General features: G+C 37.6%; 2 protein-coding genes across 4 annotated transcripts; one reads left to right on the top strand and one right to left on the bottom strand.

Annotated features, from left to right (window-relative positions):
- Positions 1-1,234: 1,234 nt before the first annotated feature.
- On the bottom strand, positions 1,235-13,490 carry LOC116302122 (alpha-protein kinase 1). Its single transcript, XM_031711339.2, has 10 exons — positions 13,155-13,490; positions 11,684-12,943; positions 10,725-10,830; positions 10,412-10,622; positions 8,355-8,578; positions 7,511-7,693; positions 5,640-7,140; positions 3,998-4,157; positions 3,530-3,654; positions 1,235-1,953 (listed from the first exon to the last, which is right to left on the bottom strand). Exons 2-10 carry the CDS (start codon positions 12,838-12,840, stop codon positions 1,535-1,537), a joined length of 4,086 nt encoding a protein of 1,361 aa, XP_031567199.2. The 5' UTR covers positions 12,841-12,943; positions 13,155-13,490; the 3' UTR covers positions 1,235-1,534.
- A 2,248-nt stretch (positions 13,491-15,738) lies between these two features.
- Positions 15,739-27,001, top strand: LOC116302135 (oxidative stress-induced growth inhibitor 1-like). Of its 3 annotated transcripts, none has more exons than XM_089033766.1 (4): positions 15,739-15,832; positions 23,043-23,112; positions 23,858-23,991; positions 24,366-27,001. In XM_089033766.1, the coding sequence occupies exons 2-4, from the start codon at positions 23,064-23,066 to the stop codon at positions 25,605-25,607; spliced, it is 1,425 nt and encodes a 474-aa protein (XP_088889892.1). In that variant the 5' UTR covers positions 15,739-15,832; positions 23,043-23,063; the 3' UTR covers positions 25,608-27,001. The 3 variants fall into 3 exon arrangements, with proteins under 3 accessions (XP_088889892.1, XP_088889891.1, XP_088889893.1); XM_089033765.1 differs by lacking the exon at positions 15,739-15,832 and adding an exon at positions 21,383-21,611; XM_089033767.1 differs by lacking the exon at positions 15,739-15,832 and adding an exon at positions 22,848-22,947.
- Positions 27,002-27,471: the final 470 nt, after the last annotated feature.

Here is a 27,471-nt window from a genome sequence, read left to right as displayed (position 1 = left end):
GTAGAAAACGCCGTAAAAGGTATATTATCTTATTTCTAGCACATCAATGTATGAAGTGATCCACTTGTTTGTACGTACATGAAGTACCACGGTAATGAAGAATCGTAATCAACTCTGAATTATGGAAGTATGGACCTTTATCACACGGCAGCCATGTTCATCCTCATGTGAATAAAAACCTTTGTTTCACCCGCATAAACTCATTCTCAAACTCTTGTATGCGAGGCTACGCGTGGTAGAATCTATTGTTCCAACCAACATTGCTGCCGCGCGAAAAAGGCCCATTGAGGCTAGCCATGTGAAAATGCGCCTGCTACAGCGGTCGTCGTTCGCTGGGAAATATTAATCCGAACAAGAGTATTCTGTATTTTATATAATTACACTAGGGACTTTGTTAATATCTAGCACATCATATGTGTGTTTGCTAAGGCTCCGTCCACACGTATCCGGAAATTTTTGTATCCGCAAATTATTTTTTGCGGATACGAAAATGTTTGCGTCCACACGCAGCGTATTCGAATCGTTTTCACCGTCCACACGTATTCGTTTTCGTAAAATTTGCGGATACGGGCACAAAAATTTCCGGACACGTGTGGACGCAACCCGTATCCGTAAAAAAAAATTTGCGGATACAAAAATTTCCGGATACGTGTGGACGCAACCCTTATCCGTAAAAAAAAATTTCCGGATACGTGTGGACGGGGCCTAAATGTATACGTTAACAACGTACATAAATATGACAAACTACAACGGAGTTAAGATTATCCTTTTTTTTTCAAAAAAGAATTCTCTCGGTTACACATATTTTCAAAATTACGCGACCTGTGTGGTTGGCACTTGAAAGGTATTTCTTGTGTTTTGGCTGCTGTCAATCAAACTTCGGACGATTTGTTGTCACTCAAAAAAGCCCAAAATGATCTTAAAATTTCAACCGTTTGAATATTACAGAAAGAAAGACAAGTTTGCTTCGTTTCAGAATTTACAAAGCTAGGATTTCGCAAGAGCAAGCCGTTTTCATATTTGATTGACGGCAGCCAAAACACAGATAACCGACGATACTTGTCGTGAGCAGCGCCGGTCGCGTAATTTTGAAAATAGATGTAATTGTGACTTCTCTCAAGCTGTTCTCTACTGTGAAGCTGAACTTAAACACTCGTTATAAGAATAAGGAGCATTAAGGGTTTGAGGACGTACGGGGCCCAAAGTTCGAATGAATTAAACTTGAGGAACTGGCTCGGAATAATTGGGCAACCACCTCCACCAATTTAATTTCATAGTCACATTACACAACATGAAATATGCGTATTACTAAAGAGTCGTAACTGTTTCAAGAGCCTCTTCTAGACTCTAATCTAGTGAGATGTGTAATGCTTAAAATATTGTACACACTACTCTGTACACAATGGCATATTGTTGAATAAACTTGAAGCAACTCGTGTCCTTACACACGTGTATTCTCTATACTATATATTGCAGAGAAAAATGTGATATATACACCTGTCTCATAAATGGCTCTCATAATTTGAAATTATTCTTACATAATAGAGGGTCTATTGAGCCCAAGCATTTGACATATTTTGTTGCATTTTGAATGCATCTTCCAGAAATTTTGATAACCCCTTTTCCCGAGGTTTCCTGTCCCAAAACATTTATAAACTGTAGAATGGATTTGTGGATCAGTTAAAAAGGTACAGCCCTTCTCATCATGTGGAGCCCATCCCTGTATGTCTACAATAATCAGCTTGCCATTGGAAGCTTGGTAAGTAAAATGGCTGTAGGCCAGAACCAGATCTGTTCTTCTTTGTTCATTTTTCCAGTCAACATTGTTTGTTAATTTAGTAAACTCCCCTGACATGTAGGGTTCTGCATTGAAGACTTGGGTCACACCGCCAGATGAGTCAAACAACTGGAGGAGAACTACTGGAAGGAACTGGATCTCTCCTACAGTAGCATCTTGAAAAGGAAGAAGGAATCCAAAATGATCAGTTTTTGTAAAACTGTGAAAAGCTCACGGCACAAACGCGGTCGTCACGAAACATCGGCCAATCAAAATCCTAGAAAACATCGCAGTGAAGGATGCGCACGCAATCTCTATCCAATGAAATGCCAAACACGGCACAAACACGGCGCGAACACGGTTGGTCACGGCACTGCTGGACCAATCACATTGCGCGAGAAAAAAATCAGCCAATCAGAACTATAGAAAACATACATCACACATACGGCACCAGACTTTTTACAGTCACATGAAATCTTCTCTCATTCACACTTGAAGTACCTGCTCATCTAAATCAAATTGTTCAAATAGCAACAGATATAAGGGTTACACTCCATTGCTTTTAAACAATTTTTTCAAGTCGAGGCATTTGGGCCAACAAACAGTAAATGTAAAGAAGCTGACACCGACTGAATGCGACTACAGCGATGTAATATGTTTTATTTGTTTAACGCCTGTTTGTATGCTTTTCAAACTGAAAATGAATCAGGGAAGGAAGAGTAGGACTTCTTATTATAGTTAGATTGGAGCCAGAATGAAAAAAAAGATATTTTCCTGTCCTTCTACAGAAGTAATACAGACTGTCATTGGCTGAAAAAGGTTTCGCGGAAGAATTCGAACAAAGCTACTAAAATGCTGTTACTACTCTCTTTGCATTTTGTAGCGAAAAACAAGACGCGGAATGTAACCGTAATGGGCAGTTATTTGTAAATTTATCATGCAGCCTTTCATGCATTTAAGGTCATAACTTGCTAGAATAAAGTTTTTTTTTTAATGGACTCCTCATAGTTTCTCCATTGCTATTGCCTATATGACAAAGCACTTAGGTCCCTCGGGAAATAGTAAGTTTTGCCAAGACTCTCAGGAAAACAAAAATAAATATTCACTACTTACTTTCCATACATCGGTTCACTGGCCACACACAAAGCACTCAAGTCTCAGAAGGTAGCTTCAAAGCATTATTCAATTTTTTACCTTGCAGCCTCGATTGAATGCTTTGTGTATGACCAGTGAACCGATGTATGGAAAGTGGTGAATTTCATTCCAGACCATACATGAACTATAAGGCCCCGTCTTCACGTATCCGGAAATTTTTGTATCCGTAAATTATTTTTTGCGGATACGAAAATGTTCGCGTCCACACGCAGCGTATTCGAATCGTTTTCGAATCGTTTTCGCTGTCCACACGTATCCGGAAATTTCCTGATCGATTCGAAAACGGATACGTGTGGACGGTGAAAACGATTCGAATAAGCCTTTTCATAGTTTAATAATCGATTTCACTGCGCATGCGATTTTATCCCGAATTTCTCACCTTCTTTTGTTTAATTAAGAACAAAGAAGGTTTAGACAAAAGAATGTAGAAATTCGGGATAAAATCGCATGCGCAGTGGAATCGATTCTTAAACTGTGAAAACGATTCGAATACGCTGCGTGTGGACGCGAAAATTTTTGTATCCGCAAAAAATAATTTGCGGATACAAAAATTTCCGGATACGTGTGGACGGGGCCTTACATTCAACGCCGGTTTACCTTTCGCTGCTTGGATGAGGCTTTGGTTGAACAAAGCTACATAATGTCTAGCAGTCATTTGACTCAACACATCATTTTCGTACTGATGAAGGTTGACTTTCTTTCTGTACTGCTTCGCCACATATCTGTAAATAAATAATTTATTTATTAACCGCCACAGTTGGATCAATCTATGCATACAACTCTTCACTCACATGATGATGCTGGGATCTACCACTACATTCAATATTCTATGCATACAACTCTCAACTCACATGTTGATTTTTCAACTCACATATAATCCCGTCCGAGCTGGGGCTCGAACCCGGGCCACAGCGGTGAGGGGCGAGGGGTAAACCACTACGCCACCCATGCCACTAATACCATATCTGTCAAGGTACCACCAGAGAAAGCCGGGCAAACGAACCAATAACAACTTTTAGGTATCGTTGAATATTTTCTTACTCAAAAAATAAAAACCAAAACTACCTTCCTAAAGGCTCGTCTTGATTGATGAACACAGCCTTGAAAACATCTCTTTGGGCGCCTTCCTTTCCTTTATCAAGTTGCAAGCGATCATCAATGTATACCATTGTTGGCTGGCCTCTCCACTGGCTGCTTGGATAGTCATATTTCCATAAAATGGCATCTGATAATTAATTTTTAAAAATAGTTTTACAGTGCAAAGCCCATAAGTATAAACTACTATGGTATGGATTAATTATGCATTAAAACCATGAAAAAAATCAAAGTTGATATTGACAAATAATAGCTATTTAGTGACTAATAGTCACTATCACTCAACCAGAACATTCATTACACAAAGAATAAACTGATCATCGCAAATGGTCTCTTGTGTATTTGTCTCTCTGTAATGAATATTCTGGTTGATCACACTAAATAACGACTATTTTTCAATATCCCTTCGCAAAAATCAACTTGTAAATTTCAATAGAGGTTTTGCACCACCACGTGACGGCAGCCAAGTTAGATGGCAGGAACAATACAATTGTTTTACACGAGAAAGAACTCAATTCCCAAGAGTAAAGGAATTTTATTGTCCCGCCATCTAACCACAGGCAGCCCACGCGGTATTATGGCTGCCGGCACGTGATGGTGCATAACCTCTATTCCATCATGGAATCAAGCCATCAGTTTGTTAGCCAATGCCTATTAAAAAGTGCTACCCACGTGAAGATAAAGAGGATCTTTTAAGTACCAACCTTGATTTTATTTTATGTTTTTAATCTTTTATGCAAAAAAACTCTTAACTGCATGTCAACCAAAACTTTGCGCCTTATTTGATGAAGTTGAAAACATGTGTATGTTCAACAGACAAATGCCTGTGCGTGAAATAAATGCCATATATTATATGTGGCCATGATAATGATGACGATGGATTTAGTTAGGCCCCGTCCACACGTATCCGGAAACTTTTGTATCCGCAAACGGGTTGCGTCCACACGTGTACGTAAATTTTTGTATCCGTATCCGGAAATTTTACGAAAACGGATACGTGTGGACGGTGAAAACGATTCGAATACGCTGCGTGTGGACGCAAACATTTTCGTATCCGCAAAAAATAGTTTGCGGATACAAAAATTTTCGGGTACGTGTGGACGGGGTCTTAAATAGGCCGTTTGCATGATGGCGTCATTTTACTAGCATTACCAAAATGCTTCGTGAATTTTCTTTCTTATTAAAATTTATATTCCTTCATGAGAATATAAGACGATTGGTGCTAGTGAAGTGAACGAAAGAAAGTCTGCAAGGGATTCTGGTAGTAGATGACGCAGTAATGCAAATGGCTTCTCGTGTTATGGGACTGCTTGGGTGGCTACAAGACAAATGTAATATCCCGAGATTGCATGACATGAAATAAATAAAAACAATACTTTTGAGTCTCCAAAGAATGGAACTTTTCTAGGGTTCCTAGGAGAGAGGGTGGGGGGAAGAAAAAAATATGAAGGCGCTCCTCTCGTCTCAGTCTTCCCTCTTCCATACCCCCAGGCCAGGCTATACCACAAAGGGGGTGGGGGATGGGGTTGAATCCCGATAAGAGTAGCAAACAGAGGAGGATAAGGCTTCGTGTTTTATAGCTCTAGTGAAATATTTCCATCTATTGCATTACCTCGAGGTGTTTTTAACACTTCTTCATCCCTTTTGGTACCGTGGTAATGAGTACTACTATGTACGGTTCTTGGTAATTCAAAAGTCTGTGATGGTAAAGACACTGCTTCTTCTATCAAGCTTTGAACGATTACAGCTGAATCGCCCTCCACAGTACGACTTATAAGAAATGCGTACTCGTCGACTGTGTTGGCTCTATCTGAAATGGCTTCCACCTCATCTCCATCTATTGTAGCTGAACGTTGGTCCGTAGTCTCGCAACCGCTTGGCCTGCCTCTTTCTGAATGCCCTTCCTCTACATAGTCCTCTACTGTAGCTGAATATTGGTCAACAGTCTTGCCATCGCATTGCTTGCCTTTGTCTTGATGCTCCGCCTCTACATCGTCCTCTACCTTAGCTGCATGTCGATCAACAGTTTTGCCATCGCCTGATCTTGCCTTGTCTGGATGCGTTTCTTCTTCGTCGTCCTCTACTGTAGCTGAATATCGGTCAACAGTCTTACCATCGCATTGCTTGTCCTTGTCTTGTTGCTCTGCCTCTACATCGTTCTCTACCTTAGCTGCATTTCGTTCAACAGTCTTGCATTCTCCTAATCTTGCCTTGTCTGGATGCGTTTTTTCTTCGTCGTCCTCTACTGTAGCTGAATATCGGTCAACAGTCTTACCATCGCATTGCTTGTCCTTGTCTTGTTGCTCTGCCTCTACATCGTCCTCTACCTTAGCTGCATGTCGATCAACAGTTTTGCCATCGCCTGATCTTGCCTTGTCTGGATGCGCTTTTTCTTCGTCGTCCTCTACTGTAGCTGAATATCGGTCGACAGTCTTACCATAGCTTGGTTTGTCCTGCTTAACCCCTGAAATGGCTTCCTCTACATCTCCTTCTAATGTTGCAGCATAACGATCCACTGTCTTGTCTGTTCTGTGTTGTGCGGTGTCGTCAACATTCGTACCTAGTAAACGATGTCGAATTCCTACACTACTTTCTGGATAATCATAATTCGTCGGTGATGCTGGCGAAAGAGGAACGTGTCCCTTTGTAAATAATCCCATAACGGTGAGGCGCGTGTTTTCTTTCAGACGTTCAGCTGAACGCCTGGTATAGTACTTTAGAAGCATTTCGCCTGCATTGGGAAGATTTTCTTTATGAAATTTCTCTAAACCAAGCAAAGTCAGGCACTTGTCTATTAATCCAATAACATGGTCATCAATGATCACATGACCACTAGAGGAACAGTAATGCTCAAACAGCTCCACGGAGATGGCATTCAGTCTATGGCCTGTTTCTTGTTCAGCTGTTGTCTGTAAATCTAGCAAGGCCAAACTTAGTTTGTATGATGCTAAAACAAAAATGTAGAACTGTTCCCTGCTTGTGAGTGCCTCGTAGGTTTGATGGGATTGGATACTGTCTCTTATATCTTCAGTGGCAACTTTCAACAGCTGCCGTCTTTCGTCCTCCAGGGTTGAAAGTTTGATGAACTGCATCATTACTTCCCCCGCATGACACTGAATAAAAACGATATAGTATTGTCTTTAACGTTAACTAGCTGTCAACTGTGTCGCGCCTGGTCCTAAGATGCGCGCGCATTCTTACAGCTAAAGCTATACTTAGAGAGCTTTACTATAAGTGTACAAAAGTGTACAAAAAGGTTTACGAAATATTAATTATACATTTACTCTTGGAGTAAACTTAAAGAATTTATATGTTTAAAGAAAATTAAAAAAAGTGTACAAATTATAAATATGATATGATAGGATGGGATGCGGTGCGCCGTGGCGTGGGGTGGCGTGGCGTGATAGTCGAGTCTAGTCTAGTCTAGTTTAGTGCAGTGTATTTATAATAAAAATAAGAATAATAAATACTGAAGATAATTACAATATGCCTGACAAAGAACATCGGGGTGTATGTAGACGACCTGGCAGCTTCTTGGGCACTGATGTACGCAGCAAGTAAGGGATGGCATTTGACAAGACCAAAGGAATTCGCCAAGGAAGAATAATCTTGCACAGTCATGTTACGCAGGCATGGACATAACAATCCATACCCAAGGGAGAGTCCCTGCATAACAAAAGCTCTGGTCAGTCAGAATGAGTTGTTCTTGTTGCACATACAGTCAGTCTTAAAGAAACGTCCAATGAACTACTTTATAAATATGCAAAGCTTTTTTTTACAGTATTGGCGTCGATTGACATTTAATTCGCAACAAGAAAAGTTGTTTTAGCACCTAAAAAGAGATGAATTAACAAGATGGACGTGAAAGGAATACCAAAACTATATATTGACCGACATTTTTTTGTGAAACGGCAGGCCGTCTTGAACCACAAGACATTATGGGGCGTCCAGGGGGAAAAGCAAGACAAAAATGTCGGATAAAAAAAGAGTTTCCTGTAATGAACTCTTTCGCATCTAATTTATTACTTCGTCTCTTAAGAAATTGTCTCATGGTGAATTGAATGCTAATGGACACCATGCATTGCCGTAAAATAATCTTTCGCATCCAATTTATTACTTCGTCTCTTAAGAAATTGTCTCACGGTGAATTGAATGCTAATAATTGACACCATGCATTGCTGTAAAAAAAAGCAATCTTTCGCATACAATTTTTCGCATACGTCCTCTTAAGAAATTGGGCGGGGGGGAGGGAGGCGAAGAAATTCTACTGGAAAAAAGAGGGAAATTCCAGGATCCAATTACATGGCGACAAAATGTGTCGCTTCACCTTTTTATCTGGCCTTGAAAGAGTTGCAAATAATTCAATGGATTGAAGAAGAAGCTCTGCAGACTTGAGCCAGTTTCCAAGGCTATACTGTATTTCTCCCTTCAACTGAATACACGCGGCTTTGGTTAGTTGGAATTGATCTCGCGTTTTGTACCTCCATCGACCAACCCCATGACTTTCTCTGGTTACTTCGTCGAGTATTTCGTCGAGTATTTCTTCTGCAACTAAAATCAAAATTCAAAACTTTCACGACAGTTGCGCAATAACAGAAGTCTAGTAGTTTATAAAGGATTGGAATTCCCGTAAGGACAACAACAACAATTTAGTATTTTTACATTAAATAAAGATAATTTACAATAATAATAGAAGAAAATAGACCTAAAAATAAAGTGCAGGCTACTTAGATATCAGTGGCGGATCCAGGATTTTTCAAAGAGGGGTTCCGTTTCTTAAACTGTGTATAATTCTCTTTTGTTTAGTCGATGTTTGACAAAAAAATTGGCTCTAATCACCTAATTTACTATCTAGTATCTTAAAGGTAAACTAAACATTATAACAGCAAATATCTATCATTTCGTGTTCAACATTATCTTTGTGGATACTTTAAAGCAAAATTTATATAAGACATATTTCTATTACCTAAAAGATCAAACCTTCAAAGGGGTTTCCGTGGACCCCCTCGTCCCCCTGGATCCGCCACTGAACTAACTCAATAGTGCAACAGAGTATGAACCTATGACAATGAAAGCCTACATATGACAAAAACAAGGGGGGGGGGGGGGGGGGAGAAAAAAACAGGAATAGAAGTATAAAGACCACTAAGGGACAGTTTTCTGAGCATCGGGGCCGGCTGTTGGGATTTGGGAAGGAGGGAGAGGGGGGGTTACGCGAATAAAACGGCTTCAAACTAGCATTCATCTGACAGTGCTGAACATGCTTTTACATTCAAAATTTAAGAATAAATAAATAAATAAATAAATAAAATGAATATGAAAAAATGAAAATGAAAATGAAAATAAAAATAGAAATAGAAATGTGAAAATGAAATAAAAATAAAGATAAAATAAAAATAAAAATAAAGATAGAATAAAAATAAAGATAAAAATAGAACAAAAATGAAAATGAAAATGAAATGAAATGAACATAAAATAATTTATTATATAGGCACGCGTATTTTACTGGGAAATACGCTACTCGTAAATTTCATACAAAACTACATCCGGGATGCGAGTGACATATTTTCCATATCTTCACTAGCGAAGCGGATATCGATGACGTCATTTCTGTTGTTTTTTTCCGCACTCGTTCATAAAGAAATCGGCGCGCATTTCCATGTGTGTGTCTATATGATAAAAAGAAAATTACACGGCAGCTTGAAGATATGAAGCTTATCTTCTCGTGTTAAAAAATATTTCAATCGTTTCAATCGAAGATAAACTTTATATCTTCGCGCTACAATATAAGCCTAGTCAAGTCAAATCAAATTTCGTTAAAAATAAAAAGTTAATCGCTGCACAAGGGACTAGTCCCTAAGGCTTATAATATTTTTTGTGGGGGGAGGCACTGAAAAAACAGGGTTTGTGCTGAGGTAACCACTTGAAATTCAAGGACTATTCAAGGAGTATACAAGGACCCAAAAATGAATTTGCAAGGAGTATGTTCAGCTATAAACTATGCCAAGGTTTTACACGGTAGTTGCGCATGGCAAACTTTCAGATTTTCCGATCTTTCTGACTAGATCTATTTCAGAACTATGCAAGTAATGATCAAAGCAAAAATTCAAGGAGTTTTCAAGGAGTTTCGCTAAAATCATAAAATTCAAGAGCTTTTCAAGTGCCCTTGAAAACGTGAATTAAATTCAAGGAGTTTTCAAGGAGTTTAAGGAGTTGCATGAACCCTGAAAAAATGACATCTTTTGGTGGGGAAAGGGGTGGCATGGAAAAAAATGAGGAATACATGTAGGGGGTATGCTAATTTGTAATGGAAGTTGAAAAATTTCTACCAGCCACACAACCCCCCTCCCCTCCTCCCATTCTTATAATGGTCCTTAAAATCACCTCTAAGATTCCCTTCATTTTTCAGAACTCGGGCTTTTCTGACCAATAGTTGTGGGGCAATTGCAGTCTGAGGACTTTTCTTTTGAATGTGAGTGACTATATCCATTGATGTTTTGGTATCTCCTTGCCAGAAAAGAAACCGATCGAGAACAAATAAAACAGCTGCCAATTTCTGGAAATTGTCCTGTATATAAGAGTGATACAAACATTCCTGAAAAATAAAAAGACAGTATGAATATTGTATCAATTGTATTAGCAGCAAACTTAAGACACCAGGTAAAATCAAAAATCAGTTATTTTAAACAGCCATTACTTGTAGAATTTGGAGTTCAGTTATAGTGGGGATGTTGGTGTTAATAGAAACAATGGATTCCTTCACATTAGTACCCTGTTCTTTGCTAACATCTTGGACAAACTGCCTGCATAATAAATAATAATAACAACTTTATTTAATGAGGGTGGCACTAAATAGTGTACTACACTAATAAACTTGTGGCCCTCAATATAAAACTACTAATATTTACAAATTTACAAATATAAAATATATGTAATAACTATCAACACGAACTTATTAGAGAAATTGACTATAGTATGATGAAACATTACATCAAGATTAAAATGAACTATTTATAAATTTAACTGTGAAGCTCAGCCACACTACGCTCATGCGGACGACGCAGCAACGCAGCTGAACGTAAAATTGCAGGAAACATATTCATAAAGCAATTTTATGGAGTAACCAGCTACAGGGTCCGGGTTCTGACGGGGTAAAATGGGAGCTGGAATTTCTTTTGTTGGTGTGGCTGGGAAAATGTCATTCTATATGTACTGGGAATGGGAATCATAAATTAAAAAAACAAAAACAAAAACAAAATTAATGGGAAAAGGAATGTGAGCTGAGCAAATGGGATTAGGAAGTACAGGGGTGGATATAGGGGATTTGCCTACATGAATAGAAGGTTTTGACTTGACAAAATTTCTGCATTCCCCCCCCCCCGCCCCTGAAGGACCCCTCCTACCCACCACTTCAGATCTCTCTCTACTGTACAACTGACTTGAAGCCAATGGATAAAACAATTACTTAAAAATGGAAGATTACAGTGCCATTTTCGTGGAGGAGGACGTGGAGCTGCTGGCAGCTCCAATTTACACCATTATGGCCACTTACATGTAAATGCTTGGGGGTAAATGAATGAGGGTAGCAACTGTGGGATATCAGGCCCCAGTGGGCCCTTTAGCTAATGAATTAATATCATACAGTTCTGACCATACCACTTTTCAGGGACAAAGGGCCAATCATTGTTTTCAGCTTCACATATCAGTTTTTGAAGATCTTTGTTGGAAACAAGAGAAAGCCAATGTTGAAGAACATCAAAGTCTGTCTCTTTATAGCTGCGTGAATTCTTTTTGCTTGACAAGTACTTCTTCAAGGTTGGATGAAGATAAATGCATTGTACATTGCCTTCTTTCTTCATGCAAAGAAGCTTTGCTAATGCTAGTTCTTTAACCTCAGAATTCTCTTCTAGCATAGGCAGTGGTCGGCGTAGACTACTAAGCTTATATAACATATCAATACTTGATACCTTTAAAGCTTTGCCAGCCAACTCAAAAAATCTGTCCAAAGCACAACCCTGAACATTGAGAAGCTCTGTTGAGTGCTGATTTCGTAATATTTCAGATGTAACCACATCTTCATTTTGGCCTTTCAAAAGTCCACAAAGAAGTTTAATTCCAAATGGATTGTATTTTACAAAATTACAAAGGCTGGTGATGTCCTCATCCTTTAGAACATGTGGATGTAACAGTGTTGAAGCCAAGGCTTTAGAAGAAGATTCCGTTAGCCCATTCACTGAAATAGTACTGGAAACAATGTCAGTTGTAGGATATTTTATATGCAGGCCATGTGTTTGTGTCTGCAGCACGAGAAAACTTGTTGCTTTACATGTTTTTAAAACATCACCAAGAAATGAATCCAGTATCCAACTTTCACTATAATCTGCATTATCAACACAGATGACTTTCCAGTGTTGTTCAAGAAATTCAGATAATGCTTTGATCTTTATGTCAATTTTCAAAGATGTTTGGGTAAATTTAGCGGCAGATTCTTGATCATTTCTCTCTTTTGCTAATTTACCCATAAAATCCCATAGTGATGCATTACTACAACCTTGGTTTAAAGATAGATACAATATGTCAGATTCTTTAATGGTTTTTGTGTTACAAAGACACTGGCACAGCCCTTGGACCAGGGTTGAACAACCAGTGCCGGGTTCACCAAGGATAATAAAAACATTGCTGCCATTCTCTTTGATTGTCCTCAATATGCTAGATACATCACTGCTTAATCTGATTTGCCGTATATGTTGACAGGCTTCTGGATTAAAACTACTTGGATGGACTTGAGTTAATGCTTGTTGGAACACTTGCATTCTTGTAGGCTGGAATATAGTGCTGTGTTATTTCATTTGAAACATTCGTTTTTGACAATCCTCGTATTTAAGACAGTTTAGAGCAATTACGTTTTGAAGGATTCTAAACATGAAGATAAAACAAAAGCTTATTAGCATAATAAATTGAGTTTAATATCCACACAAAACTAACCTTTTGAAACCGGAAGTGCAAAGGTTTGACTAAAAAACCTTCTGTTTTAATGTGTCAGCCTACGTAAAAACTATCGTATTTTTAAAACAATGTTTTTACTTACCTTAGATGACAACAATTACTACATATTATCCATACTCACCGTAGCTAAATATACAATTCTACTGATGGACAATCACACAGGTTCATACAGTGCCCAGACTAACGATACGTAAGTTAGTGTTAGGTCCAGAAACATGTTTCTCTATGTTTCCTAAGGTGGCAAAACTGTCAGGAAACATCGGGAAACAATGTTTTTTCATGCGTCTTGGAAACATGAAATGTTTCTGCCGCACAGCAAAAACATTTTTTGCGTTTTGGAAGCAAAATTTGTAGCATGCATCAATGTTTTACACATGGCTAAACTGGGAAACAATGCTCGCGGTAAAATGTTTCTGGAAACATCCATGCTTCCTCGTTTAGCAAGGGCCTTAGTTCGCTCAGCCAGTCAGTACCACAGGAAACCCAAAATAACGTTTTTTATCATTTTAAACCAGGTTTTAAACGGCGCAAAAAAAATACAAAGACGCTTCAGAATCGAAACATTCCTTCGACAAATTTCTTATGATAGCTTATATTTTTGTTTAAAATTATAGCGGAGCTCCCGCGCGGGCCTTCGATACAGAATCACAAACAGAACAATCAACTTGTTAACTACGGACAAACAGAAAGAGAGCACAACACTCCCTGTCAAGCTGGACATGATTTTGACCTGGATGGTATGGCTGTAATGGACAGAGATGTTCCTTGAAGCGTGGTTTTTCTCGACAAGATCATAAAACCATTAATGATTCCATCAACATTCAACTTTCTAACTAACTTCTTAGCGCTTTTGCGCGCGCTGATATGTAAAATCTTTAAATCACGCGTGCAAACGTCTTTAGTGACAGATTTACGTGATGAGTCTTATAGGCCTTGGCTAAACGAGGAAACATGTTTCCAGAAACATGTTTCCCTAAATGTTTCTTAAGGTGGCAAAACTGTCAGGAAACATCGGGAAACATGTTTACTCAAACATCAGTTAGCGCATGCTGAACTCTTTCAGTTTGGCTTCTACACCTTCGTACTCCAATTCTTTTTGGTCTCTGCTGCTATACTCATTTCATGTTACGCTTATTTCAATAAAGTTAGTCACCTGAAAAGGTACAAAGCTGAGACCGACAAGGATTATGGGTAGATTCATTTTACATGTTTCAACCCCTTGATAACTGTTGATGGACTTGAGGTCTTCTACCAGTTACAAGTTAACCTCCTCTGCGAGTATCCTCAATTGCTGCAGTTTGTGTCAAAACCTTTACTTGTTGGATATAAAACATTTCCCCATGATTCTCAGCGATCACAGCTTTCTAGGTTTTTGGTGACTAACTTTATTGAAATAAGTATATATCCCATAGACATCTCCTTTCCTCGTAGCTAGTTATAAGTTGTTCTATTTCTTCATCTGTCCATAGTCTTTCCTTCTTCTTTTTCTTGTTTACATCGTTTACCGCCGTCATCTCCGTCACCTCCTCATCCGCCATCTTGTTTTGACAAGTTAGAGCGCGAGCGTTGCTAAGTAACGAGCTTTAGGAATGTTTACTTTCGTGGCTAAACGAGGAAACATCGGGAAAAGAGAGTGTGTATATACTCTATTGGAAGAGTAACTTATTTTGAAAATTTGTCAGGTGACGTTTTCATGATATACGGTAAAAACTGATGGTGCTGGGCATCGAACAATCATGGTTCAATACTTCACTCCCTGAATCCAAATTAAATGATCAATATTACTTTGTTAAATATCACTTAAAAGAAAAATGATGCATTCACAGTTTGTATAGTTCACTCAACAAAATTTCAGAAAAAATGCGAAGCGACGCCGTTCATCTTTGTCTATTTGGCGGCCGATTTTCAGTCCATCGCGCAACTGAAACGCATAAAAAAGATTAGTTCTTATTAGTTTTTACGGCTTGATATATGACGCAAGTTTAAGATTTATTGAAAGTATTGGAAGAACTGCTGTTTTTAAAGCACCGTCATAAGTTTTTACAAAGATTTTTTTCCCGTAATATTTGTATTTGCCATTGTTGCCACTAATTCTCGGATCATGCGCAGAATATCTATAAATAATTTTCGATACAAAACCGAGCAAACTGAAAAGGCAATGAATTTTTCTAAATGGTAAACAACTCAATGCAAACAATCGCTCTATTGACTGCCACAGTATATAATAAAAGTGATTTCATTCTTAGAAGGAACTGAGGCGCTGTTCAATAGTACATTCGACATGAATACTCTAAATTATATATAACTTTTCTTTCTTTATATTGAAAAGCAAACACCTTTGTCCCACACGTCAAAGCATTTTGTATGACTTGTGTGCACATCCTTTTTAGAATTTCTTCATAAAAGTATAGATTTTATACAGAAATTAGAGAATTCTATTTTATCCTTCTTTGTGGTACCTGTTTGTTTACGCCAATGATGATTTACCACCAGCAGAAAGGAAAAACTAAAACAAGCAGCGAAAGCTATTAATTGGTAGCCTTGTTCTGGCAAAAATCCACGGAAAATTATCTTACAATTGTGTTAATATTCATGCCGATAGACTGTACTTTGCTCTACCTCAGAGTCGTGCACGTGAACATTAACCAACGTATTGACGCACGAGCAGTGCACGAGATTGAGGTAAGCCAAACTATAGCTATGTAGCACTACGGGAAGAATTCCAGTTGATATCCTGTAACCTGAAAGACATGTAAACACTACTGCACCAACCAGCTACAACAAAGACTCCAATATAAGGTACGACTTAAACAAACTAAGCGCGATTCAAAAGTTTTTCAAAAACGTCTAAGCAACTTTTTATCAATGAGCGTAGCTAGCTTTCATGAACCGGTTTTAAACCAGCTAACGTTGGGGCCAGCGTGCGGTTGAGGTCCGGATGACAATACGAGTTGTAAATACCTTTACTGGGTTTTTAAACTAGTTCGTTCAGTCAACGTTGTCTTTAGATTATACGGATGCATGCATTTCGAAAATACAAAAATTATAAACAATGCGCACATCAGCAACGTAAAAAATGCATGCTGGAAGTGTAGAATAGATTCATGGCACTACCATCGTCACGGTATAAAAGCGACTATCAGACAATCCTAGATAATTCATACTTAGAAATGAAAAATAGCATTTTCGAGCCGTGCGTCGACCATACAAACTCAACAAAGACCGTAAAAAACTAAGATGTTGTATTAGATCAACTAGGCTTTATTATTTTATATATGTATTTTTCTTATGTGTCTTCTCTCACGCGCAAATAATGGTGCGAGTAGTAAGATTTAAACGGCTTGTAGGTTTGATGATAATAAATACCAGGCGAAGCAGTTCCAAATTCCTGTAACAAAAACGTTTGCGCTATTGTTTTGTATAAAGCAATTTGATTATAAGATCACAGCAGAGTAAGGAAACTTACACAACAATCAATTGATATGCAAGCGGATGCATTCATAATACCCAACTATGACAAAGAATATACATAGAGACTACGAGAACATAGTTGAATTTGGTCGAGTTTAGTTACCGCATGTACCAAAACTTTGTCGTTGTGCGCTGTGCGTTGAAAATGGAAAGATTGCGCATTGAGCAGGTGTTAGATCTCTATCTAGATTCCATAGAATAGTTCTCTGTTTTTCCACTATCCTCAAAACCTAACTAGCTAAAATCCGATCCGATCTGTGAGTTAGCCTTAATTGCCCTGACGTTGGTAAGCCCAGAGGTTGTTTCAGGATATCAATAAGATTTGAAGAAAATTACTTCTGATCACTTGTTGTTGTTCCTCATCTTCCTTTTTTGATATAGTGGAATATAGAGGAAATAGTACGTTGGCTAAACTCGCGCAAAAAAAACCCAGTGAAAGTGCAATGCGAATGCGAAAACAAAACGTAGCATTAGTTAGTCAAAGGTGCGTAAAACTATAGCGTTGTGGTTCTTAATCTCTAATCCAATGATTATCAGTTTTCTTTTTTCCTTTTTCTTTCCTTCTTTTTATTATTTTTGCTGTATTTTTTAACTCATTATCTACGTAAATTACTAAACTTGAATAGCATCATTTCCTTAGGATACTAATGCATAATTTCTTGCCGGAGTACTCGGTTCGATTAAGTCCTGTACAATACTCGAATATCCTGTGTTAAAATCTATCCCGTGTGGTTACTTATTTCTGTTCGTTAATTCTTAATCGACGGTTACTTCTCAGTTAAATAATGAATAGACCACTTTATACCGCTAAACTAACCCCTAGACGTTCTATTTATACTATGAAAAAACCTTAATAGAATAGAATCTTAAGGGCATATCACTTGAAGAGGAATTACTTCTTTATTTAGTAGAATATTTACTGAAGAGCTTGGAAAAAATAAGTTTGGGCGCGGCGGTAGGATTAAAGTTAATCCAGGGATAGGACACCGCTTGGGTTTTCTAGTCTTAACGTTACAAAAGAAAATAAATTCATCTAAATTCTGTTACAATCCATGTACTTTATCCACGGTCAGCACTGAATTTGTTTCTATTTAGTCATGCACGGTAATTGGTTGGCATATATAATTTGTCGTTTCCTGATTGGTTACTGGAAAACAAGCCATTTTAGACTTTAGTAGTCTAGTCTTAGCAATTTTGTTCCGCCTAAGTAAGAAAATTGCACAAATGTATAAAGGATTTTCCTTCCTTTTAAAATGACAATTTTACTCAAGTGAAAAACCTGATGGAAAAGTTACGAACGACTCGAATCAGATGCGTAGCTTCTTTAGTTTCTGGGAGTACTTATTATATATTTTCACACCTTATGTACGTATTCCTAAATCATTAAAGTGCCTATCACCCTTCTGACAATATTCACAGTATTAATTCTACATGGGGTAAGATGTTGAATAACACTAAAAAAATATATAGTTTAAGTGCAACTTCTTGAAGTCTTAAAGGTTTTTCCATGCCATATGTTAATGCTGTGACGTATGAGGAGTAATCATTTAATATACAAAACACTACTGGTACAAATAAATTAAATTTGAAATACGTCATTGTTTTCCCCATTGCTCTTATAGAAATGATTGCAAGTTAGTTTTCCCATAGAAGCCGGTGTTTCGAATTACGAGGAACAACAAATAACCATAAATGACTCCTCATACGTCACAGCATTAGCATATGACATGGAAAAACCTTCATAACTTCAAGAAGCCGCACTCAAACTATGTAATTTTTTCGGGTTATTCAACATCTTACCCCATGTAGAATCAATACTGTGAATATCGTCATTCTCATTGGTCTGTATTAATGTGTAGCAAAATTGTGTCAAAATTTCATATTTAATTAATTATTCAAGTTTAGGTTCAAATTTCAAGAAATTTTTGGAAAACAGAACCATTTAGCATATGAATATTCGAATTTATCCTACAGTAAATTTATCTTTTTTACTCTGTTCAGGAACAACAAAAAGGAAATAATCTTACCGTTAATCGTTAATGTTTTTTATTCTTTTCCAGTTTATTTCAATTCAAGTTAATTAAAAATAATAATGATACTATGAAGATGTCCGACTGATTAAATATTCAAAAGCGTTGGTGACAAAAACTTCAACGGGTGCTATAGTATCGGGTGTGACTCTCAATGATAACAACTCACTCACAAGAAAAAATAGAAATGTTCAGTTTTAGTTCACACACCGTACAAACGTGAATTCACCGAATATTTTTGAAAGAGAAAACCATAACGTCGTATACTTTAGGATTTCCTATTTGGAAGCCGACAGGAGGCCAAGCGAAGGATCAAATTGGCGGCTCCTAAAGCTACTTTTAACATACAGATATGTTTACGTACTAAAAGACTTCAATTTCGCAAGGTCATATATTCAAACTGATGAATAGCAGATTTTGGGCTATTTCTATTTTGAAATAATAATTTCAATAACAGAAAAACTCCATTTTACAGTTCCCTTCATTGACCACAAATAATACTTCGAAGCCGAGGTTGGAGTTGCCGCGCATAATAAACTATAGTTTTGCTATGCGCGAAAACTCCAACCACGACTTGGAACAACTCGAAATGGCAACTCTTTAATATTTAGACGTTCAATCTTTTGACCAGTTGAAAAAATTCTATTGCGCATGATCATATTGGCAGATCTCCCTGGGATCAGAGCCAATCTTTATTTCTTACTGCGCAAAAGGCTCTGTGAACGAAATGTTTGAATCGGAGCCAGAGTAGTGCAACAAAGATCCTGATCATATGACGCTCGATTGTGCAAGTCTTATTTGCGTCTATTCTTTCTCTTATTTATGAAAAATATAATAAAAATACTCAATTAAATTCGTTATTTTGGCTTGACTGTTGGCGTCGTCTTACGTATGTAATTGTTGCGCATGTCTGTACAAATAAATATTTTTACGATCGAATTCAAAAACATGTTTTACCGGTTTAGATGTAAATATTCATTACTATACAATTATACAAAAGATATCCAATGTCTGTTTACACATTATTCAAGTGAGTCTTGTCAAGTCTATGCTTCTGCAGTTTGAGAAATTGCGCCTGAAGAAACTGCGGTAAACTTTCTCTCACGTTTCAGGTAACTTTAGCGATATATTTAATATTATCTTCAGCATTGGTATGTTCGCATGAATCAGAAAGGAAGAGAAAGAGAAAAAAACGGGCCTTCCACAGGTATCCCAGTGATAACATAAATTCTCCAAGAAAAGCAAATGTGCACATCATGGGAAGTACGTAGCTCCAACGTTTCGATATACTATAACCGTTTGGCCGCAGTGTGGTAGCATGCGTGCAAACCGAGTTAAATCTGCATGCAGGCTACAGTCTGACGGATTCTTTGTTTGTCAATGAATTTTTTAGTTATATCAAAGCAACATGGCCGCTGCGGCGTCTTTTATTATTCCACTCCCTTGAAAACGATTGAAAAACACCTAAAATATATATGAAACGTAGCGTTTCTTTTCGTCGCTGTCTATCGGAGAAATTCCGTTTAGCGTTCGATTAATAATCGTCGGATTTAATGCGATTTGATTGGTTCCGAGTATTCCCACAGAAATGCCACAAAATTGCTTGCGGCGACACTGGTGAAAAACGCACTGCGCACGCTCGGAGATGGCGTAGCGTAACTAAGGGCAACTTATGTTTTTGATGCCGGTGTTTTGATCGTTTTACAAAATCGCAAAACTTAAGAAAAATACTGACAACTTAAGGTTGTCCTTTTCGTAATAGCAAGATAATTTCGATTGTGATACACTGCTGATTTATACTAAAAAACTTTTGTTTATACAAAGCAAAAATAATCTTCGAAAATGCCGCCACTCGCGGCCCGACGTCGACATCCAGCATGGCTAATTTGAAGATAATCACATAGTCGGATTCTATGTAAAGAAATTCAAAAATATCTGTAAAATTCCAAAACGAATATTTAAAAAATAGCCCTGTAGATGTAATAAATTGTTATTGTCCGCCATTTTGTTTTTCTCCCAACGCATGCGCAGTGCGTTTTTCATTAGTGTCGCTTGCGGCTAATTCAAATACCGCGTACCAAAGTTGCAATACGTAAAATTTCGACTTTATTTAACCCACAAAATAAAGAAATGTCAGTCACAAAAAGTGTACTAGTCACAAATAGACACAAAAGAAAACAATGGAATTAAGCCTTCCATGCAATGTGTATTAGCAAGAGAATATAATATTCTTTTGGAATTAGCTGAACACGTCCACGAGTTACGTTTCCATTCGTAAACGCTTTAAAAACGCCGTTTACGTTTTCACGTGTTGACGGCGAAAATGGCTAATTAAACGATATACTATTTTAGTATAAAGTAGGCAGAAACATGCCATAATGCCCGCTTATTTCAAAATGAACATTAGCATGCGTGAGGAAAAGCTCTGTCTAATATTTTGTTTCTTCAAGTCAAACTTATGTAAAAATAAAACAAATATTAAAATAAGGACGTTGAAAAGTTGTGCCGCCTTGTCACGTGTTAGTCCAAGATCACGTGGTAAGTGTACGACAGACCAGACTCTTCCACAGTCTCTCGCTCGTCCGTTCCGTCTCCACACTTAGAGACTGTAACGGTACAATGACCGAAAGGTCTTATGGGTCCCGAAAACTTGGACCCAGCGTGCTTTGGGAACCAAAATACTCGTCCACAGTCTCTCTCTTTTTCGCCGCCATCTTGAAAAATATTGAAACGAACGGAACGGACGAGCGAGGGACTGTGGAAAAGTCTAACGACGGACCTACCTAGAACGAGGCCAGTGATTGGTGGATCCCTGCTTTACAGGTATGATAATGTTCGCGATCAAAGACTCTAGCTCTTTTACGTAATTCTTATCAGACAGGTTGGAAAGCCTAGTTCGTCGCAAATTACAGCGTTTTCTGCTGTTTGTCGACGCTTGCCGGACTTGACGATGTATTCCGAATAAATTTGATCAGTCTTTGATTTAAAATACGGACCTAAAGACATTATCGATCACTATAGATCGCATCTATCAGAAATCCTGGTCTGTGCTGGTAATATTCTAGCCATTCAAGCAGGTGAGTGGAGCTTAGCTACGAAAAAAAATTAAAGTTAACGATAGTTAACGATAGTCCTTGTGACTATGTGCTGTACGCTTGCAAGATGACATGTGTACGGCGAAGCACACGTGAAAATCTCGGTTCCATGCCGTCTATCGCTTGTGATAAAGGTTATGTAATCTTACATAAACGCTTTTGTAGGGAAAATTTAATGCTAAATTCATCATACAAGAACATATTCTTTCAAGATTAATTCGGTTTTGAAACTTTGATCTTTACTATATATTTCTTAGGAATATCCTGGGATAGTAAGCTTCCTTACCTAGAAAATCTGGGCTTGCCCAATATATAAACACCAGATATATCTTATACTAGCAACATCGCTTCCTAGGGAAGTGGTTATTAAGTTTTTGAGGGTATTTAGGTATTTAAAAGCGTTTTGATCTCTGTTGTTTTTGATTTTTTTTTATTGTCCGTTTGTATGATCGCCCGCGCAAAACTTCACACTTTTTATAGAACCACAAAGCTATTTGCAGAATTTTTTAAATATTTCATCAATCCTTTCCGCGTAGTATTCCATTCTTTTTGCTATGCTGAGAATTTGATATTTACTTCCGAGGCTTAAAGCTTGTCGCGCATGTTCGATTTATGACTCTGCAAAAAATAATCTATATATAGAATAAGGACTTTACAAGTAATTGACATATGTAGATATTAGACCCGAATTTAATACCGCTATCTGGTTGGCTAAGCATGTCGTTCACTCATTTATTTGTCAGCAGCTGGGTTCCAAATATCCTTTGTTGCAGTTACAAAGCTAGCTCACAGTATGCACAATATATGTTCCAAGGTTTTTTGATACCAACATATTGGAATGCAAACAAAATGTCGCACAGGGAGCATAATTAGACTTAATAACCTTAGATGTAAGCCTTATATCTTTATCAAAAAGCATTCTAAAAGGTCTTGCAAAACAATAATTTTACACATAGAAAGTGGCTTAGATTGGTTAATCCCATTGTCTACACTATGTTAACAGGCTCTAAGCTTAATTAACGAAGGGATAAGACTGTAGCCTATAGACCCCTTGCATGTGACGTCAAAGCAGCTCAATTCAGAGGACAAAACAAAAGAATTTCAATCATTTGAGAATTGGAAACCTTTTGTTATGTCCTCCAAATTGAACTGCATTGCGCAATCTGCATGGGGTCTATTTATGCATACAGATTCCAATACTGTGAAAAAATGAGAAATTTATCAGTTGCTTGGATATCTTGCTTGGATATGGTTTCAAGCATCTAGATGAGTTCGCTTTACTTCACATTGTTTACAATGGTACAATTAGATTACAAGGGTATGTTAATTAATTGCTTGCAGCAAACTCAGAAAATAATATACAAAAACAGGTTTTATACCATGTTTAATGTTATGAATCCTTGTTATTCCCAGGTTATTTCAAGATAATTTGAAATGTCTGAAAGATATGAAGAAACTGAAGATTTTGATGTTGTCGTAATAGGTATGATAACATTGGGAGTTTTGACGAATTACTGAGGCAGGGGTTTCATCAAGTTTTGAAATGTTAGGAGAAGGTCATGAACTAGCCAGAGAGTCTAAGTGAACATTTTGCTATTTTGTGTCATAGTAGATAATTTTATCGCCGTAAATACGAAAGATAATAGACTGACGTTTCAGACGTTAGTCCTTTGTCAGAGTCCACATTTGTTTCAACTAAAAAACACTGACGCAGTCCAAACTAGTTCCAAAACTAGTTGTTATTTACATATTTTGCCATTTTGCTAACCTTTGAGTAATAGTCTAGAGAATTTTGCCCATTCTTGTCCCCTACCCTCAGGGGGCTTTCATTTATTACTGCATTGGGAGGGGGAGGGGCAGCAAAAATGTAGGGGGGTGGGGGGGGGGTTACAATATTTTGAGGAAATGGTTCGAGGGGGTTATCACATATTGAGGGGGGTTGAGAACTATTGCAGGGTGATGAAAGGGGGGTTATGCAATTGTTGTCTCTACCATTGTGGGGTGGGGGGGGGGGGTTGGGTTATGTTTGTAAAGTTTCCTGTGTGATATTGCCGACCCCATCTCATGTACTAATGAATAAAAGCCCCCTTAATGAAACCCAAGCTGACACTTATTCACTGCCCGGTGATCGGACTAGGAAAATCAGCTTGTACAAAATGAATAGCTTGGCTGTGATGTTAAGCTTCAATAATAAAGAATTGATGCAAATTAATATGCCTTTTTTCCAGGAAATGGACCAAATGCATTGTCACTCTCATACATGTTGGCAGGAAACTGGCCATATTACATACCAAACCAACATCCTAACCCTATCTTGAATCAAAAACTATGTGAAGATCCTTCAAAATCACTCATTGAACAGGTAGGCACAAACTAATGTTTCTCCAGTTTTTCGTCCCTCAACAAAAATGTCTTCCTATAGTTAATTTTATTCATGGGTTGTGATAAAGTGGGCGTCGGTAATAAAACCTGTTACATGTAGGTTTCGGTACGCCATGGAGGGGTAAATCTGATGAAATGATATATAATAAATAAGCTAAATATAGAAATTATGCATGCAGTGTTATTGGGGAGGGGGGGGGGGGGGAGGTGATAAGCTAAATATAGAAATTATGCATGCAGTGTTATTGAGGGGGGGGGGGGGGGGTGATGTTACAGTATGATCAAAGAATAAAAAAATCATCAATATCATTTTGTTTACATGTTTATTAAATTGTTTATGCATTGGTATTTCAGGATTTGGACTACTTAAGCGAAGGTCTTGAAGGAAGATCTTTCAATCCAGTTGCTCTTCTCTTCGACCAACTTCAGCGACCCAACACTGATCTAGGACTTGAACAAGGGTCTTGTCTCAAATGGATTTACAACCCTTCTCACAGTGTCAAGCACTTGGTCCTGGGGTGTGGCCCTCCAGGGGGGAGCTGGCATAACATGCATGGCTCTCAATTGACACTCAGCCTTAACAACTGGTTAGAGTTACCGGGATTGGAATTCCAGGACTGGTTACGAGAACATCGACATGAAGCAGTGCGTAAACCCTGCACTTTAGTGAAAAATAGAATTGAAAGTCCTGGAAACAGTTATGATCGTGCAACGACAAGCCATATTGCAGAGTATTATAAGGATTATGTTGACAAGATGGACTTGTCAGGCTATTTCTCAAATGATTCCAAAGTCCTATCAGTCAAGCATGGAAGTGATGGACTATGGGAGATTCATGGCGTAAAGGGAAATTACCCAGACGAGCTTGTACCATTTGCTGTCAATGCAAATAATGTCGTGCTTGCTACTGGTAACAGTGTTGCAAAGACTCTTGGAATTCCTGGTGAACGACACCAGTTTGTTTATCATCAAATGGAGGATTTGGAAAATCTTTTTGGGGACTTGGAAGTGTTAGACTCACAGCCAGATCCATGCTTGGTAGTCGGAGCTGGACTTTCAGCTGGTGATGCCATCCTTTCACTCTTATGCAAAGGCATCCCAGTCATACATGCAGTTCGCAGGAGTGTAAATGACCCAAGCATAATTTTCAATAACCTTACGCCGACAGTCTACCCTGAATATAGTCTTATTCGAGAGATGATGAAAGGTACTCATGACAAAGCTCTTGATGGTACTTACCAATGTTTAGCCAAGACCAAACTAGTGGAGATCCGTAAAAATAGAGAATGCATCCTGAAGAAAACAGATGGTACACTATTCAAGAAAAAAGTCTCATATGTCTTTATTCTCATTGGCATGAGTCCTGAACTGTCATTCTTACATGGAGTTAATTCACTTGGCATTGAGAAAAAACTTCCACTGGACAGCAAGAAAAATCCTGTAGATATAAATGCTTTTACTTATGAATGCAGTAATGAGCCAGGACTTTATGCTTTGGGTCCACTAGTGGGGGATAACTTTGTTCGGTTTGGTATGGGTGGAGGATTAGGAATAGCGAATCATTTGTTCAAAGACGACATGAATGCAATTATTTAAATATTCCATTTCTTCATACAACTATTCGAAAATAGCTAGGCATTCACACACAGACACAGAAAAGTACATATGATACACATTGCAATTGTTGCAGGTGACAAAGAACACTTACTGTATATGGTTCATTCACTAAAACAAATAAAAACATGCAACTGTAGCGTTTGAAGATTTAATAACTTGTCAAAATGCTTCTAAATCTTCACCTAGGTTTTTCTAACTTTTGGATTTTGAAAAAATATTAACACAGTCTTTATGCCTTTCCTTTTTTATTAGTTTTGTTTTACTGGTATGAAAATTTGGACTGATTAACTTTGGGTGAGACAATGCCAGCACATGTAGTCTTGTCTCCTTCAACTGTCTGAACAGAAGCTGTAATTTGAAATTTTCAGTATGATTGAATCTAATTTATACATATAATATATATAGCTAATGTGAAAATGGTGTATAATTTTTTTTCAATGTTCAAATTCTTCTCACACATTAAGGAACAATACTAATCTGTAGAGTTCTTCAGTTAAATCACAATATTGTTTACAGCATATATTCTTGTACAACATTTTTTTGCAGAGGTTTGGCTACTTATAAATAGAATCCTCCACTCCAGAAACCTAACCTTATCTAGAGTGCACACTGTATATCCATGAAACAGAACCAGATGATTGTCTAATTGCAGCTGCTATTTTGTAGTGGATGTTACTGGAGCAGAATAATGGAAACAGAAGCAAATTCTCACTGTGTCTTTTTGGTTCATGTCAGTGAATGTTTTGCTAGAAATAGTTGATAACTAAGTACTTTTAAGCACTACATGGCTAGCCATTGTTTCATGGGTATATGACGTGCACTCTAATGTCAATAGATCTTTATATTATTATACAAGTCTACAAATTTGGCATTAACTTTAGGGTGCTAAGGGGGGTGAGGGAGTACCAGGGCTGTAGCCACAAATTCCTGATTGGTCCGGTTTTCGAGGGTTTTCAGTTTTTCTTATATTTTTTTTCTTATTTTCCTTATATTTTTTCCACGAAAGCGTACCGGTGGCTATGGCCCTGAATACGAATCACATACATCAAATTTCACAAAATAATAAATATAGGCCGTTTCACATTTCACAAAAAATAAAAATGGTCAAATCATGGTTTCAATATAACCCCTTTGCCACCCTGTAAAATTCATTCAGGACCTTGGATATTTTTTTCAATGTACCACAATATAGCAGGGTTGTGACTGCCAAAGAGACTTAAACAGTCTGATATTTAAGTAGACCTGTGTAATGGTATTTTTGATCTATTGTACTCTATCTACAAGCACCAGCAATTATGACATTTTTATTTTTCATTATTTTTTATCACTTTACATTTGGATATAAACTGTAATAAAACATGGATTTGACTAAACTTGTTTGGTGTATTGTATACTTTCTATAATTTATAATTGTATAACTATCAACAGGGTTCATGCTACTCCTTAAACTCCTTGAAAACTCCTTGAATTCACATTTTCAAGGGCACTTGAAAAGCTCTTGAATTTTACGATTTTAGCAAAACTCCTTGAATTTTTGCTTTGATCATTACATGCATGGTTCTGAAATCGATCTAGTCAGAAAGATTTGAAAATCTGAAAGTCGGCCATGTGCAACCACCGTGTAAAACCTTAGCATATAGTAAGCTGAACATACTCCTTGAAAATTCATTTTTGGGTCCTTGTATCGTACTCCTTGATTTTAAGTGGTTACCTCGGCACGAACCCTGTATCAAGTTATCATGTCTTACCTAAAACTAATGCTATTTTGGGAGTTGTCCACGACTATCTAATAATTATGCTCTTTTCTTCCTTTCGTTTAAATATCTATGTATTACTCTTATTT

This window comes from Actinia tenebrosa, unplaced genomic scaffold (assembly GCF_029948245.1).
Source record: "Actinia tenebrosa isolate PJP-AT-01 unplaced genomic scaffold, QUT_ActTen_1.0 PGA_scaffold2__45_contigs__length_23673736, whole genome shotgun sequence".
Taxonomy (NCBI): Eukaryota; Metazoa; Cnidaria; class Anthozoa; order Actiniaria; family Actiniidae; genus Actinia; species Actinia tenebrosa.
This window is presented reverse-complemented; position numbering and strand designations above follow the sequence as displayed.

Bases quoted from the DNA above. Each gene is read 5' to 3' on its own strand.
- LOC116302122 (XM_031711339.2), bottom strand. From the start codon at position 12,840: ATGCAAGTGTTCCAACAAGCATTAACTCAAGTCCATCCAAGTAGTTTT. The intron at 4,158-5,639 runs GTAATGCAATAG...ATTAATTATCAG, and splicing joins AGTGTTAAAAACACCTCGAG to ATGCCATTTTATGGAAATAT. The intron at 3,655-3,997 runs GTAGTTTTGGTT...ATTTATTTACAG, and splicing joins CAAGACGAGCCTTTAGGAAG to ATATGTGGCGAAGCAGTACA.
- LOC116302135 (XM_089033766.1), top strand. From the start codon at position 23,064: ATGTCTGAAAGATATGAAGAAACTGAAGATTTTGATGTTGTCGTAATA. The intron at 23,113-23,857 runs GTATGATAACAT...CCTTTTTTCCAG, and splicing joins TTTTGATGTTGTCGTAATAG to GAAATGGACCAAATGCATTG. The intron at 23,992-24,365 runs GTAGGCACAAAC...TTGGTATTTCAG, and splicing joins CAAAATCACTCATTGAACAG to GATTTGGACTACTTAAGCGA.